The sequence below is a fragment of the Anomaloglossus baeobatrachus genome, chromosome 5, assembly GCF_048569485.1.
Source record: "Anomaloglossus baeobatrachus isolate aAnoBae1 chromosome 5, aAnoBae1.hap1, whole genome shotgun sequence".
In the NCBI taxonomy this organism is placed as follows: Eukaryota; Metazoa; Chordata; class Amphibia; order Anura; family Aromobatidae; genus Anomaloglossus; species Anomaloglossus baeobatrachus.
The window spans coordinates 275921342-275938916 of NC_134357.1; the positions used below are offsets into that span (position 1 = coordinate 275921342).

At 47.4% G+C, this 17575-nt stretch overlaps 1 protein-coding gene across 1 annotated transcript; it reads left to right on the plus strand.

The window, feature by feature from the left end:
• The first annotated feature begins 3432 nt into the window (after positions 1–3432).
• MCRIP1 (MAPK regulated corepressor interacting protein 1) lies at positions 3433–16157 on the plus strand. The gene is made up of 5 exons (XM_075347449.1): positions 3433–3536; positions 10074–10146; positions 10318–10436; positions 12072–12173; positions 15717–16157. Exons 2-5 carry the CDS (start codon positions 10139–10141, stop codon positions 15779–15781), a joined length of 294 nt encoding a protein of 97 aa, XP_075203564.1. The 5' UTR covers positions 3433–3536; positions 10074–10138; the 3' UTR covers positions 15782–16157.
• Positions 16158–17575: the final 1418 nt, after the last annotated feature.

Below are 17575 nucleotides of genomic sequence, written 5' to 3' on the forward strand. Positions count from 1 at the left end.
CAGAGGGACCTGGTTCTTTAGAGCAGCCTAAATCCTGGTGGACAGAGGGACCTGGTTCTTTAGTACAGCCTAAATCCTGGTGAACAGAGGGACCTGGTTCTTTAGAGCAGCCTAAATCCTGGTGAACAGAGGGACCTGGTTCTTTAGTACAGCCTAAATCCTGGTGAAGATGGACCTGGTTCTTTAGCACAACCTAATTCCTGGTGGACAGAGATCTGGCCCTTTACAGCAGCTTAAATCCTGGTGAAGAGGGACCTGGTTTTTTAGAGTAGCCTAAATCCTGGTGGACAGAGATCTGGCCCTTTACAGCAGCCTAAATCCTGGTGAAGAGGGACCTGGTTCTTTAGTACAGCCTAAATCCTGGTGAACAGAGGGACCTGGTTCTTTAGAGCAGCCTAAATCCTGGTGAAGAGGGACCTGGTTCTTTAGCACAGCCTAAATCCTGGTGAACAGAGGGACCTGGTTCTTTAGCACAACCTAAATCCTGGTGAAGAGGGACCTGGTTCTTTAGAGTAGCCTAAATCCTGGTGGACAGAGATTTTGCCCTTTACAGCAGCCTAAATCCTGGTGAACAGAGGGACCTGGTTCTTTAGTACTGCCTAAATCCTGGTGAACAGAGGGACCTGGTTCTTTAGAGCAGCCTAAATCATGGTGAACAGAGGGACCTGGTTCTTTAGAGCAGCCTAAATCCTGGTGAACAGAGGGACCTGGTTCTTTAGAGCAGCCTAAATCCTGGTGGACAGAGGGACCTGGTTCTTTAGAGCAGCCTAAATCCTGGTGGACAGAGGGACCTGGTTCTTTAGTACAGCCTAAATCCTGGTGAACAGAGGGACCTGGTTCTTTAGAGCAGCCTAAATCCTGGTGGACAGAGGGACCTGGTTCTTTAGTACAGCCTAAATCCTGGTGAACAGAGGGACCTGGTTCTTTAGTACAGCCTAAATCCTGGTGAACAGAGGGACCTGGTTCTTTAGAGCAGCCTAAATCCTGGTGAACAGAGGGACCTGGTTCTTTAGTACAGCCTAAATCCTGGTGAACAGAGGGACCTGGTTCTTTAGAGCAGCCTAAATCCTGGTGAAGAGGGACCTGGTTCTTTAGCACAGCCTAAATCCTGGTGAACAGAGGGACCTGGTTCTTTAGCACAACCTAAATCCTGGTGAAGAGGGACCTGGTTCTTTAGAGTAGCCTAAATCCTGGTGGACAGAGATCTTGCCCTTTACAGCAGCCTAAATCCTGGTGAACAGAGTGACCTGGTTCTTTAGAGCAGCCTAAATCCTGGTGGACAGAGGGACCTGGTTCTTTAGTACAGCCTAAATCCTGGTGAACAGAGGGACCTGGTTCTTTAGAGCAGCCTAAATCCTGGTGAACAGAGGGACCTGGTTCTTTAGAGCAGCCTAAACCCTGGTGAACAGAGGGACCTGGTTCTTTAGAGCAGCCTAAATCCTGGTGAACAGAGGGACCTGGTTCTTTAGTACAGCCTAAATCCTGGTGAAGATGGACCTGGTTCTTTAGCACAACCTAAATCCTGGTGGACAGAGATCTGGCCCTTTACAGCAGCCTAAATCCTGGTGAAGAGGGACCTAGTTCTTTAGCACAGCCTAAATCCTGGTGAACAGAGGGACCTGGTTCTTTAGAGCAGCCTAAATCCTGGTGAAGAGGGACCTGGTTCTTTAGCACAGCCTAAATACTGGTGAACAGAGGGACCTGGTTCTTTAGCACAACCTAAATCCTGGTGAAGAGAGACCTGGTTCTTTAGAGTAGCCTAAATCCTGGTGGACAGAGATCTTGCCCTTTACAGCAGCCTAAATCCTGGTGAACAGAGGGACCTGGTTCTTTAGAGCAGCCTAAATCCTGGTGGACAGAGGGACCTGGTTCTTTAGTACAGCCTAAATCCTGGTGAACAGAGGGACCTGGTTCTTTAGAGCAGCCTAAATCCTGGTGAACAGAGGGACCTGGTTCTTTAGTACAGCCTAAATCCTGGTGAAGATGGACCTGGTTCTTTAGCACAACCTAATTCCTGGTGGACAGAGATCTGGCCCTTTACAGCAGCTTAAATCCTGGTGAAGAGGGACCTGGTTTTTTAGAGTAGCCTAAATCTTGGTGGACAGAGATCTGGCCCTTTACAGCAGCCTAAATCCTGGTGAACAGAGGGACCTGGTTCTTTAGAGCAGCCTAAATCCTGGTGAAGAGGGACCTGGTTCTTTAGCACAGCCTAAATCCTGGTGAACAGAGGGACCTGGTTCTTTAGCACAACCTAAATCCTGGTGAAGAGGGACCTGGTTCTTTAGAGTAGCCTAAATCCTGGTGGACAGAGATTTTGCCCTTTACAGCAGCCTAAATCCTGGTGAACAGAGGGACCTGGTTCTTTAGTACAGCCTAAATCCTGGTGAACAAAGGGACCTGGTTCTTTAGAGCAGCCTAAATCATGGTGAACAGAGGGACCTGGTTCTTTGGTACAGCCTAAATCCTGGTGAAGATGGACCTGGTTCTTTAGCACAACCTAAATCCTGGTGGACAGAGATCTGGCCCTTTACAGCAGCTTAAATCCTGGTGAAGAGGGACCTGGTTCTTTAGAGTAGCCTAAATCCTGGTGGACAGAGATCTGGCCCTTTACAGCAGCTTAAATCCTGGTGTACAGGGGGACCTGACCCTTTACAGCAGCCTAAATCCTGGTGGACAGAGGGACCTGGCCCTTTACAGCAGCCTAAATCCTGGTATCCTGGTGGAGAGAGGGACCTGGCCCTATACAGCAGCTTAAATCCTGGTGGACAGAGGGACCTGGCCCTTTACAGCAGCCTAAATCCTGGTATCCTGGTGGAGAGAGGGACCTGGCCCTATACAGCAGCTTAAATCCTGGTGGACAGAGGGACCTGGCCCTTTACAGCAGCCTAAATCCTGGTATCCTGGTGGAGAGAGGGACCTGGCCCTTTACAGCAGCCTAAATCCTGGTATCCTGGTGGAGAGAGGGACCTGGCCCTTTACAGCAGCCTAAATCCTGGTGGAGAGAGGGACCTGGCCCTATACAGCAGCTTAAATCCTGGTGGACAGAGATCTGGCCCTTTACAGCAGCCTAAATCCTGGTGTACAGGGGGTACCTGATCCTTCGTGCCTCTGAGATTTGGAAACAAGCCCTGCAGCTGGTGGATTTAGCCAGGACAAGGAATTTGAAAACACCAGTTTGTAGCCCGCTGTGGCAGCGCTATAGACTTTAACGTTATACGTGCTGTACAACACCACCCACTGTACTTGTGCCAATGAAGTGCCCCTCTCAGCTGCACCAGGACACTGCTGTGAATGGCTACTGTCAGTGTTCCTCCATGCACATGCAGCCTTGCGCATCACATCAGAAGACGACCATGGCAGCACGGACAGGGAGAAGCCGCCTGGAACAGCTGACATCACTCCTCCTCCAACTCTCAGAGGCGCGCGCGCGTCACCTTTTGCCACTTCCGCTAGGGAGCGCGTCTGCCGTGACGTCACTTCCGCTCCGGGCCTGCCAGCTGGGAACCGGAGAAATAACAATAACAGCAGCAGTAGTGGTAAGACGCCGGAAGTAGCGGTCGGGAACCGGAAGATGACTTCTTCACCGTTAGGCGGGGATATAGGCTGTAGTAGTCTGAGGGGGAGTCTGTAGCCCCGGTGGGTGCGCTGCGTGGCCCTGGCCTTGTATGAGCCGGGACTGGCGTGCTGTGACTACAAACTCCCTCTGCCCCGATCTGCCCGTGACTTACCCATTCACATGCTGAAGTTACCGTGCGAGATAGGGGCGCGCGCACCTGCACTGATACATTGTAACAAATCCCAGCTGTACACGCAGGATGGGAACAATGCCTGGAAGAAGTGGAATCATGATGTAATGTATGTCCATTACAACTGATGTATCCCATCCCTATTAATAATAATATACTTATTCATTTATATAGCGCATTATATAAATCCACAGCGCTTTACATTCATTGGCAGCTCTGTCCCCATTGGGGCTCACAATCTAAATTTCCTATCTGTATGTCTTTGGAGTGTGGGAGGAAACCGGAGAACCCGGAGGAAACCCACACAAACACGGGGAGAACATACAAACTCCTTGCAGATGTTGTCCTTGGTGGGATTTGAGCCCAGGACCCCAGCGCTGCAAGGCTTCAGTGCTAACCACTGAGCCACCGTGCCGCCCCTATTAGAGGGGACTGCAGGCCTTTTCAGTTGCCCAAATCCTGGGCAGTATGAATCAGAACCTGGCTGCATGGTAACAGCCAGGTATGTGTAATGGTTGGGTCCATAGGGATGGATGAGACTGGTCTGCTGCTGCCCCCATGCGTTCCTCTCTGCCCTGCTCATAGTGATTGACAGGTCTGTTCCTACATACACATATGACAGCTGTCAATCACCTGGAGCAGGGCCGGGAGACCATAGGAGTAGTTGTGATTGGTCTAGTGCTGCTGCTGGCAAGCTTCTTCCTGCCTGCTCCAGCTGATTGACAACTGTCGTGTGTGTATGTAGGAACAGATCTGTCATTCACCAGAAGCAGGGCATGGAGAAGCAGCAGCAGACCAGAGGAGTATATGTAACTGGTCTAGCGCTGCCGACTGGCCCTGCTCCAGGTGATTGACAGCTGTCACATGTGCACGTAGGAACAGACCTGTCAAGTACCTGGAGCAGGGCAGGGATACGCCGACCAGCGGCAGCGCTAGACCAATCACATCAATTCCTATGATCTGCTGCTGCCCCCATCTGCTTCTCCATGCCCTGCCCCTGGTGATTGACAGTTTGTTCCTGTGTACACACATGACAGCTGTCAGTCACCTGGAGCAGGGCAGGATGAAGCCGGCCAGCTGCAGCACTAGACCAGTCGTAACTACTCCTATGGTCTTCTGCTGCCCCCATCCACCTCTACCTGCTCTGCTCCTGGGGATTGACAGGTCTGTTCCCACATACACACATGACAGCTGTCAATCAACTGGAGCAGGGCCAGTCGGCAGCGCTAGACCCGTCACATCTGCTCCTATGGTTTGCTGCGGCCCCATCTGCTTCTCGCTGTTCTATTTCTGGTGATTGACAGGTCTGTTCCTATGTGGACAAATGACAGCTGTCAATCACATGGAGCAGGGCCGGTCGGCAGTGCTAGACCAGTCATATATACTCCTTTGGTCTGCTGTTGCCCCTTCTGCTTCTCCCTGTCCTACTCCTGGTGATTGACAGGTTTGTTCCTACGTACACATATGACAGCTGTCAATCACTTGGAGCAGAGCAGGAAGAAGCAGACTGGATGCAGCACTAGAACAGTTACATCTGTGGTCCGCAGCCAGCTCTTCACACTATGAAAGGACCTGACTGCAATCATACAGTCCAGGCTCTGATTCATATGGGCTGTGGTTTAGGTAGCATAAATCAGGCAGCAGGTTCCCTTTTAAATTGACCTCAGCAAGTTTCAACTTACTTAGTCTTGAAGTGCACTTCTTAGGTTCAACGCTTTACCCCAAACCACCTATATAGAGCACAAAGTAGTGAAACACTACACATGGCTTCTGGCACAGGCATTGGGAATCCTTGACAACTTCTATGTATGGCCAACTGTCGCTGTTACAAGACACACAGGCTGGTCTTATGATACAAAGGACGGGGACATTTTTGCCCTATTGATTGGATGCGAGTCCCGTTGCTTACTGGGAACGGAGATGTGGACTGTATGTGCAGCTTCTTCATCCATATCAGAGCCAGAAAATTGCAGTGTACATGCAGAAACTGGTAGTAAGCGATCTATCTGCTGAGGTTCATTGATCTGTTGTTAAAAATAGAAATAACACAAGATGGGAGATGGATCCAGTACATCCACATGGGTCTGATATTCAGCAAATTGTCTTCTAGAAAATCTGTGGCATATTACAGTATCTACAATGTGGGTGAGAGTTTAAAGGGAACCTGTCATGTGAAAATCGCTATTTACTTGCAGATATGGGGTTAATCTGCAGGTTATTAGCTTTTTAAACCTGGCTCCAGCATCGAGAGTCTCGCTGCCAGGATGAAATGAACTTTATCCTTCCCTGCAGCATTCAGCTTCAGTCTCTGCTAAAGGCCGCTTTACACGCTGTGATATCGGTACCGATATCGCTAGCGTGGGTACCCGCCCCCATCGGTTGTGCGACACGGGCAAATCGCTGCCCATGGCGCACAACATTGTGCGGACCCGTCACGCGTACTTACCTGCCCTGCGACGTCGCTGTGACCGGCGAACCGCCTACTTTCTAAGGGGGGTTCGTTCAGCGTCATAGCTACGTCACAGCAGCGTCACTGAACTGCCGCCCAATAGAAGCGGAGGGGCGGAGATGAGCGGGACGAACATCCCGCCCACCTCCTTCCTTCCGCATTGTGGCCGGGAGGCAGGTAAGGAGAGGTTCCTCGTTCCTGCGGTGTCACACGGAGCGATGTGTGCTGCCGCAGGAACGACGAACTACATTGTTACTGCAGCAGCAACGATATTCGAGAATGGACCCCCATGTCACCGATGAGCGATTTTGCACGTTTTTGCGACGATGCAAATCGCTCATAGGTGTCACATGCAACGGCATCGCTAAAGCGACCGGATGTGCGTCACAAATTCCGTGACCCCAACGAGATCGCTTGTAAAGCGGCCTTTAGTGTATAGTGATCGGTGGCTGTATCCGACACCCCCGTCCTGAAAGCCAGCACAGCATTAGTGGTGGCTGTCAGTTAGTGTCATGGGCACAGTTACAGTCACAGTCGCTGCTGTCCATACACAGGGTGGTCACCAAAGCCGTGCCGATGCCACTAATATGACTGGAAGCCGAATGTTGCCAGGAGGAATAAAGTTAATTTCCTCCTGGCAGCAGGGCTCTCAATGTGGGTTGGGGGCAGATTCAAAACTCTATTGACTTGCAGATTAACACCATATCTTCAGGTAAATACTGTTTTATTAGATGACAAGTTCCCTTTAAGAAAACCTATCCATTCGCTGTAAAAAAGAAAAAGAAGCTTTGCAGTCGAATTTGACACCAACAATAAAGTCTGGAACAGAATCCACATGGCTTTATGTGATTGACCACATAGTTGTGGGGAGCACCTTAAGGCCCCGTCACACTAAGCAACATCGCTAGCAACATCGCTGCTAACGAACAACTTTTGTGACGTTGCTAGTGATGTTGCTGTGTGTGACATCCAGCAACAACCTGGCCCCTGCTGTGAGGTCGTTGGTTGTTGCTGAATGTCCTGGGCCATTTTTTAGTTGTTGCTGTCCCGCTGTGAAGCACAGAGCGCTGTGTGTGACAGCGAGACAGCAACAACTAAATGTGCAGGTAGCAGGAGCCGGCTTCTGCGGAGGCTGGTAACCAATGTAAACATCGGGTAACCAAGAAGCCCTGTCCTTGGTTACCCGATATTTACCTTTGTTACCAGCCTCCGCCGCTCTCACTGTCAGTGCCGGATCCTGCTCTGTGCACATGTAGCTGCAGCACACATCGGGTTAATTAACCCGATGTGTGCTGTAACTAGGAGAGCAAGGAGCCAGCGCTAAGCAGTGTGCGCTGCTCCCTGCTCTGTGCACATTTAGCTGCAGCACACATCGGGTAATTAACCCGATGTGTGCTGTAACTAGGAGAGCAAGGAGCCAGCGCTCAGTGTGCGCTGCTCCCTGCTCTCTGCACGTGTAGCTCCGTGCGGTGGTAACCAAGGTAAATATCGGGTTGGTTACCCGATATTTACCTTAGTTACCAAGCGCAGCATCTTCCACGCGGCGCTGGGGGCTGGTCACTGGTTGCTGGTGACAGCTCACCAGCAACTTGTGTAGCGACGCTCCAGCGATCCCTGCCAGGTCAGGTTGCTGGTGAGATCGCTAGAGCGTCGCAGTGTCACATCTCACCAGCAACCTCCTAGCAACTTACCAGCGATCCCTATCGTTGTTGGGATCGCTGGTAAGTTGCTTAGTGTGACTGGACCTTTAGTAAATCAGTCCCAAGTGGATGTACCCCTATTGTTATCTTTGAGTGAGGGGTGATTGCTCACTCCAGCTAGACTGGTTACTGATCTTGTTAGAAATTTTAGGAAGGGGCTTCTTCGCCAAGAATCTTTACTTAATTCCCTATATAAGGCAGTGCTGTTAATGACTACAGTACCTAGATTAGCTTTCCTTACTTGATAATAGTGAAAATGGCCCTAAATATTGCATTGATTTAGGCTTCTGTACTGTGTAGTGTTCTAGGTGATACATAAATACACTCCTGAACAATGAAATTGCAACACCAAGAAGGAAAAGTCGTGGAATGATGGAAATCATAGGACTGATAGACATGGTAATGATATGGAAATTATGAAAAAATGGAGACAACATTTGTAAAACATCTTGATTTATTCAGCATCAGGTATGAGCACCATGTGTAGAAATCCCCGCACTTACACTCCTTGGTTGCTATCATTGAGGTTATTGGTTGTGTGAGGAGTGTTCTACCACACTGAATGCACTTGGGTAAGTCCTCAAGATTCTCTGCTGGTCGCTTCCTTTGCAGTTGGTGATCAATGACTTTTCAGATGTGAGACCAAAGACGCTGCAGGCCAGGTTGGAATCACATTTAGGCCACTCAGGCTACTCACAATAGCATGAGTAACTTGCCTGGTGTTGTGTTCCAAAATAGCTCCTGGGACGCTTTCACATTCCCTCGTGAATGCCTCTTCATGGTGTCCCACGTGGTCTCCAGACCAATCTCCGGTTATCATTGGGTCCAAGAAAAAAGCGAGACTCATCACTGAAGAGGACAGACCTCCACTCCCACCTCTATTGCCATCTAGCTCTGCAGCATTATAGCTTTTGAGAGCAGTGGTGTCAGGTCAATGGAAAACAGGTAACTGGACGTCTGGCTCGTAGGCCAATGTTGTGCAAACACCTGATTTGTGTAGACACTGACATTTTAGGCTAGGTATGTGACATTCAGTTTCCTTTGCAGTATGGAAAGGATCACTGTTTGCCATTCTTCGAATCTGATGAGACCACGTGGGTAACACCATGAAGAGGGAAAGTCACACCAGTCCTACTCCCAAGACTATATTGTGGATAGGCATAATGTGTGGTAGCTGGACCCCTCTAGTCTTCATTTCAGGTACTAACAATACAACATTTTATTGATTTGGTTGTATAACCAGTGATACAGCAATTTCTCCAAATTGTTACAGGAGACATTTTTCCACAAAACGTCGTTAGGTTGCACGTTGCTGGTGCTACTGTAAGCAGCCTGTGTGGTCGAAACATTCTACCATGGCCTGCAGCATCTTCGGATTTGTCTCCAATTGCACAAATCTAGGACCTCATTGATTGATCATTACAAAGGTTGCTGCCAGTAGCAGATCTTGATGATTTCTGTATCCAGATGCATTCACCATAGGAGAACATTCTTTAGACAGCCATTAATAACCACATTGATAGCAGCAAAGGTGAGTATGTGTGTGCATTTGTGTTCATGGCTCTCATACTCAATAGTAATTTGTTTTTCTATTTTACTTAATTTGCTTACAATTAACATGTCTATCCGTCCAGTAATTTTCAGAATTCCACATCCTTTCCTTGATGTTGCAATTTAAATTTTGCGCCATGTATATACGCACACTGTCAGGATTCCTCTCCATTGCCGGCGGGAGTAGTCATGTGACTGCTTATATGTGAGTTTCATATTGGCGGGTTTGTGCCGACTAGCTTCTCATCCACTTTTCTCAATAAAACATTGAGAGATGCAGGGAAAAGTTGCATACTTGTGCTCATGTACTGACCAGGAAAGGTGATTCCTGACAGTGTGCACATTGCACACTGTTAGGATTCATCAATCTTTAGTTACATAGAGTGGCTATAGAAATGTATGTGGAGCCTGCAAAATCCCTTTAAATCCCCTTCAGAAAATGCTTGCATGTTATCCTCCTGTTTTTCTCTGTCCTCGCACAACCTTTCACACCAGCAAGCTATGCGCAGTCCTGTGCAGATCTTGTAGGTGTGGGTTATGTGATAAGCTGTCCCTATGCTCATAGTGTTCTGGCCTGACCTTCTGTCAATGTGGAAGCTGTTTGTCTGACAACTATGTTCTTCTCAGAATCTCAAGTCTTCTGACCAGGAGGTGCTCATCACTTTCCAGACAAAACCCCTGACTGCTCAGCAATGACCAGGTAAAAAGACGAGCAAGATAATTGACATAAATGTATTTTATTTCATAGCTAACCCCTCTGCGAGATCCTACTTGCATACAAAAATGTTAAAAAAAATAAAAATTATACTGTGCCAAGTCAGTCGTCAATGAGAATTTCTAGTCATTTCTACATATCCTATTTTTTCATTAGCTCCCCAGTGTCTCGTGTAGTGTATAACGGGAAGCGGCCTACGAGCAGCACACGCTCTCCGAGCAGCAGCGAGATATTTACCCCAGCTCATGAGGAGAACGTGCGTTTTATATACGAAGGTAAGACGTCTGAAGCCACGATAAAGATTCTCTTGTGTAAAGCTAGCCATAACCATTAGATGTTCTTACAAAAGATCTTAGTGTAATGGGAAAGTACTTCCGACAATGGAGATTAAAACCTAACCCATCAAAAACTGGAGTTTGTTGCTTTCATTTACACAATGCAAGTGCTAAGACTGAACTTAAAGTACAATTTGAAGGCCAATCTGTTAAACACAATTTCAATCCTAAGTACTTAGGTGTAACCCTTGATAGAAGTCTAACTTTTAAATCCCATCTGGATAAATTGGCACAGAAACTGAAAGCACGTAATAATATTATTCAGAAACTTTGTGGATCCTCATGGGGCTCAGCAACATCTGTTTTGAGAACATCTACTCTTGCCCTGGTGTACTCTGCTGCAGAATACTGTGCTCCAGCATGGTTAAATAGCTGTCATGTAAACTTAATTGACACTCAGCTTAATAACGCTTTGCGTTTAATATCTGGTGCCATTAGACCAACACATGTTCACTGGTTACCTGTGCTGGGTCATATCGCACCCACAAATCTAAGAAGACAAAAGCTCCTACTTAAAGAATACACTAAAGTAGTGAATAATGAAAAACTTCCAATACGCCAAAATATCAGAGATGTTACAATACAACGATTGAAATCAAGACACCCACCCATCCGAACTGCAATCACCTTGCATGAACAAGACTTTAATTTAGAGGAGAAATGGCGAGAACTTTGGGTCAGTGTAGTAAAAGGTGATCCCCAAATGTTCCCTAATTTACAAAACCCTCCACCAGGCTTCAATCTACCAAGGAAAACATGGGTTACTCTAAATCGTATCAGAACAAACTTTGGTGTCTGTGCAGATTTTATGTATAAGTGGGGAAAATATGACTCCGACCTGTGACTGTGGAGCAGATCGTCAAACTATCCAGCACATTGTTGAGGAGTGCCCCCTGAGATCCTACCATGGTGACAAGAATGATTTCTATTTTGTAAATGATAACGCTATTGCATATATAGAAAATCTTGATATTCAACTTTGATTTTTATCCTTTTGATATTTTTCAACACTGTCTATTGTCTGGTGTTTATTTTTATATGATGGTAAGGTATACGTTCATACGATTAAATTAAACCATTAGATAAATACCCTCCAGTCTTGTCAGTTGCCTTATCTGTGTGATAGCAGCCTGAGTTTTACGAGAGCCAAGAGTTGAGGATGGCGGATCTCAACATGGCCAATCCTTTATTGGCTGTTTAGATCAACATTTATTTCTCAAGTTAAAGGGAATTTTTCAGTATCATCAATCTCAACCAATCAGCAGATAGGGGCATTCAGTACTTTTAAAGCTAAATCCATCGACCCCTTACATACAAGTTTATAGGTGCATGTGAAATATTGCACTGCACTCTGATGTCATCCGAGTGTAGTGTGATATACACAGACAGGCAGCGGAGGAGATGGATACTCTCTCCCTCTTCTCCGCACCTGTGATCTGATCACAATATCGGCGCACAGTAGATTGACACTCAGCTCCCGGTTCCGTCAATAGAAAATAATTGTAGTGCGTTATTGTGTATGATGAGGCGGATAGTGCTCCACTGATTTATACCGTAGTATGTTTGTCTCTGTAGCGTGGCAGTGTGTGGAGCGGGACTTAAGAAACCAACTATCTGGTGTGGACCGTGGACTTGTGGAAGAATATGTGGAGAAGCAGCCAAGCAACAACTTGAAATGTGAGTACTGTCAGTGTAAAATGAAAAGAAACCCCCCCCCAGAAAATTACAAGATTGCAGAACTTTTTTTAGACTTGGAATAACCTATAGTTAATATGAATACAAGCAACTGAAATAACAATTAATGATGAAAATGTGTAACGAGTATAATGGAAAATGGAAGTCACTGCTTGAACAGTTTGGCTTTCCACCCACATACAGCCAGCTGTAATCAGTATTTCCAGGGGAGGGAAGGTGGGGGGTGTTGTGTGTGTTTTTTTTTTGTTTTGTTTTGTTTTTAGGACACACTTTATCCGAAAACATTTTTTTACCTCCAGTGAGTGTCATTCGGAGATTGCAAGTGCCTGTCACTGGGGTGCCGGTTCATATCATTCACTCAACCGAGCCTGTGCTTTGTGTTGGATGTTTCACAAATGACACTTCCGAGCCCCCGTGATTCTCGGCAGAGCACCCCAATGCTTGATTAAGGATCGAGCAGTGGCGAGTTGCTCATCACTACTGCTGAAACATGGAAAGGGGATAAAAAGTGTGACATCAAGGCATAAACAGGGCTCATCGTTAAAGGGATTATCTCCTCATTGGAATGCCTGGAGCACACCAGACTCTATAAGACTGAAGGTCCACCCTTCAGCTACATAGAACAGGTGCTTCGTCCCTAGTAATTGCATTATAAACTCAGCTGGAACTTATGGGCCCTGTAGTAGCTGACTGTACAAGTGGCTATATGTGACTGTACAGAGGGGCTGTATGTGACTGTACAGAGGGGCTGTATGTGTCTGTACAGAGGGTTGTATGTGACTGTACAAGGGGCTGTATGTGTCTGTACAGAGGGGCTGTATGTGTCTGTACAGAGGGGCTGTATGTGACTGTACACGGGTCTGTATGTGACTGTACAGAGGGGCTGTATGTGACTGTACAGAGGGTTGTATGTGTCTGTACAAGGGGCTGTATGTGTCTGCACAGAGGGTTGTATGTGACTGTACAAGGGTCTGTATGTGACTGTACAGAGGGGCTGTATGTGACTGTACAGAGGGGCTGTATGTGACTGTACAAGGGGCTGTATGTGACTGTACAGAGGGGCTGTATGTGACTGTACAGAGGGGCTGTATGTGACTGTACAAGGGGCTGTATGTGACTGTACAGAGGGGCTGTATGTGTCTGTACAGAGGGTTGTATGTGACTGTACACGGGTCTGTATGTGACTGTACAGAGGGGCTGTATGTGTCTGTACAGAGGGTTGTATGTGTCTGTACAAGGGGCTGTATGTGTCTGCACAGAGGGTTGTATGTGACTGTACAAGGGTCTGTATGTGACTGTACAGAGGGGCTGTATGTGACTGTACAAGGGGCTGTATGTGACTGTACAGAGGGGCTGTATGTGACTGTACAGAGGGGCTGTATGTGACTGTACAAGGGGCTGTATGTGACTGTACAGAGGGGCTGTATGTGTCTGTACAGAGGGTTGTATGTGACTGTACACGGGTCTGTATGTGACTGTACAGAGGGGCTGTATGTGACTGTACAGAGGGGCTGTATGTGACTGTACAGAGGGGCTGTATTTGACTGTACAGAGGGGCTGTATGTGACTGTACACGGGTCTGTATGTGACTGTACAGAGGGGCTGTATGTGACTGTACAGAGGGTTGTATGTGACTGTACAGAGGGTTGTATGTGACTGTACACGGGTCTGTATGTGACTGTACAGAGGGGCTGTATGTGACTGTACAGAGGGGCTGTATGTGACTGTACAGAGGGGCTGTATGTGTCTGTACAGAGGGGCTGTATGTGACTGTACAGAGGGGCTGTATGTGTCTGTACAGAGGGGCTGTATGTGACTCTACAAGGGGCTGTATGTGACTGTACAGAGGGGCTGTATGTGACTGTACAGAGGGGCTGTATGTGACTGTACAAGGGGCTGTATGTGACTGTACAGAGGGGCTGTATGTGTGTGTACAGAGGGTTGTATGTGACTGTACAGAGGGGCTGTATGTGACTGTACAGAGGGGCTGTATGTGACTGTACAGAGGGGCTGTATGTGACTGTACAGAGGGGCTGTATGTGACTGTACAGAGGGGTTGTATGTGTCTGTACAGAGGGTTGTATGTGACTGTACAGAGGGGCTGTATGTGACTGTACAGAGGGGCTGTATGTGACTGTACAGAGGGGCTGTATGTGACTGTACAAGGGGCTGTATGTGACTGTACAGAGGGGCTGTATGTGACTGTACAGAGGGGCTGTATGTGACTGTACAGAGGGGCTGTATGTGACTGTACAGAGGGGCTGTATGTGACTGTACAGAGGGGCTGTATGTGTCTGTACAGAGGGTTGTATGTGACTGTACAGAGGGGCTGTATGTGACTGTACAGAGGGTTGTATGTGACTGTACACGGGTCTGTATGTGACTGTACAGAGGGGCTGTATGTGTCTGTACAGAGGGGCTGTATGTGTCTGTACAGAGGGTTTGTATGTGTCTGTACAGAGGGGCTGTATGTGACTTTACAGAGGGACTGTATGTGTCTGTACAGAGGGGCTGTATGTGACTGTACAGAGGGGCTGTATGTGTCTGTACAGAGGGGTTGTATGTGTCTGTACAGAGGGGCTGTATGTGTCTACAGAGGGGTTGTATTTGTCTGTACAGAGGGGCTGTATGTGTCTGTACAGGGGGCTGTATGTGACTATACAGGGGATTGTATGTGTACTGGGGGCTTTATATGACTGTACAGGGGGCGTTATATGACTGTACAGGGGATGGTATGTATACTGGGGGCTGTATGTGACAATACAGGGGGTGGTATGTGTACTGGGGGCTGTATATGACTGTACAGGGGGCTGTATGTGACTATACAGGTGATGTTATGTGTAGTGGGGGCTGTATATGACTGTACAGGGGGCTGTATGTGACTCTCCAGGGGGCTTTATATGACTGTACAGGGGATGGAATGTGTACAGGGGGCTGTAGGTGACTGTACAGGGGGCTTTATATGACTATACAGGGGATGGTATGTGTACTGGGGGCTGTATGTGACTGTACAGGGGGTTTATAAGACTGTACAGGGGATGGTATGTGTACAGGGGGCTGTAGGTGACTGTACAGGGGGCTTTATATGACTGTACAGGGGATGGTATGTGTACAGGGGGCTGTAGGTGACTGTACAGGGGGCTTTATATGACTATACAGGGGATGGTATGTGTACTGGGGGCTGTATGTGACTGTACAGGGGGCTTTATATGACTGTACAGGGGGTGGTATGTGTACTGGGGGCTGTATGTGACTGTACAGGGGGCTTTATATGACTGTACAGGGGGTGGTATGTGTACAGGGGGCTGTAGGTGACTGTACAGGGGGTTGTGTTATGGAATAGAAGATTCAGCACACAGTAGAAGGCTTTCTGGATAAAATAGATCACAACCCCACAAATGCTATAATCAGTGCATGGATGAAGCATTCCTGAGGGAATAAAAATGAGCTCCATAATGTGTAGGACCTCTTCTGGGAATTTCAAAATGTTTCTTTTTAATTAGATTTTGCCTTTTGTTTTTTCAGCATTTAAGCCAGTTGATCTCAATGACCTGAAAAGAAGAAGCACACAAGACCCGAAAAAGTCATAATTTTGTTATTCCCCTGCGACTGATTGATCCTTCCACTGGCACACTTTGGACTCCACTTTCATTCTCTTCCATTGCCCATTGATGACCTAAACGGACAATTTGTGGACTGTACTGTGTGGACTCGGCAGAGTTGTCCTACTTTTAATTCCCTTAAAATCCCTAGCTCTATCCTATTCCCATGTGTGTTTTACCATTATCCTTCCAAGCATCTGATGCCCACATTCTCGTGGATCATTGTAAACCCTTTTACTTGATGAACTGAATTTGCAGGTGGTATGTATTAATGCTGTTTTGCATTGTGCTATACCTGGGTTACTGCTCACCCCTGCACCAAGTTCTGCAAGATCATCAGGCTATTAAATGGCTTATAACATGGTGTCTGACTTTTGTCTGCATTATCATCCACTCTAAGGCCTCTTTCACACGTACGTGCTTCCGGTACGTGTTTGGCAGTTTTCTCACGTACCGGAGACACAAACACACGTGGACCTATGGATTCCTATGGATTTGGACACATTTAAGTATATTGGCACGGAACGTGTGTCTGTTCCGTACTTGCGTGTGTCCGTGCGCTCCACACGCCGACATGTCCGTTTTCTCTCCAGCGTCACGGGTGTAACACGTAACACACACGGACCACACGGATGTGTTCCATGTGACACGCACCGGAGAGAATACGTGTCTGAGAAAAAAACCCAAAACATTACTCACCTTCTCCAGCCCTGCAGTCTCTGCCGCTGCTGTCACTCGCTTCCGACCGCCGCTCATTATGCTCATTGAGTATTCACTTCACTGTGGCCGAAAGCAGCAGCAGAGGGGAGTCGGCAGGACCGGAGACCGAAGATCAGCACCACGTACAGCGACGCCAGGGACAGGTGAGTAGAAAGTTATCACAGATAACACACGGAGAACACACGTGAGCCATAAACACGGCTCACGGAGGGCAAAACGCACCTTTGACACGTTCGTGAAAAACGTGCGTGGTTTTTAACGGACGTGTGAAAGAGGCCTAAATCAGCCTTCCGGTACATGACGAGTCATTTCATGCACATATGATTGGTGCCGCTATACAATTAAGACCTCAAGTGAACTATATAGTTTAGGAAAGATTGACATTATGTAGTGTGCCCAGTATGTTAATTTTATGGGCTTTACCATGGAGGTATTGTTCATAGGAGTCTATGGGGCACGGAATTAGGCTGTCAATTGCGAGCATCTTGCTGGTTCGTCCACTGAAATAGTTTTGTATTACTGATTGTTCTGTGTGCATATTACACACAGTCAGGCCTGGCTATACGGGCTATTAGATGACTACCAATCGCAAACATAGCCACAAATCGTACAGTGTAAGCTGAGCTTAAGTTTAGTTTTACACCTAATTAGAGATCATCTGCTTTTATTGATGAATTAATTACTGATTTAAATCGAGGTGTCTTGGTATACAGCAAAATGTCACAAATCTTGCACCTTAGCCACAGGTATCTGAGTTCTGGCCAAGATTGTTCAAGGGTGTGAAATGTGTTGAATTGATTTAAGTCTGCATGCTGACCAGTTACATTCTCCTGCTGGTCCAGAAGTGCTGTGTGCGGTAAGTCCATGCTGTGTATGGAACAAAATTTTGCTTTGATGTGTTCCATTGCAGAATCTTCAGGGTAAGCATATGTCACGCTAGGTATGGGAAAGTACCAAGCAGAAGGTAAGGGAAACCCTGTGTCTAGGGAGAGGGAAGATGGTGGCCCCTGCTTGAAATTACTGCTGGTCCCTGGGGTCCCTCACAACCCTAGATAGGTTCCG

What these genes read in the sequence shown, in the direction of transcription:
- MCRIP1 (XM_075347449.1), top strand. An exon ending in CGTGCGTTTTATATACGAAG is followed by an intron (nt 10,437 to 12,071) that starts GTAAGACGTCTG and finishes TTGTCTCTGTAG; the next exon opens with CGTGGCAGTGTGTGGAGCGG. An exon ending in GCCAAGCAACAACTTGAAAT is followed by an intron (nt 12,174 to 15,716) that starts GTGAGTACTGTC and finishes TTGTTTTTTCAG; the next exon opens with CATTTAAGCCAGTTGATCTC.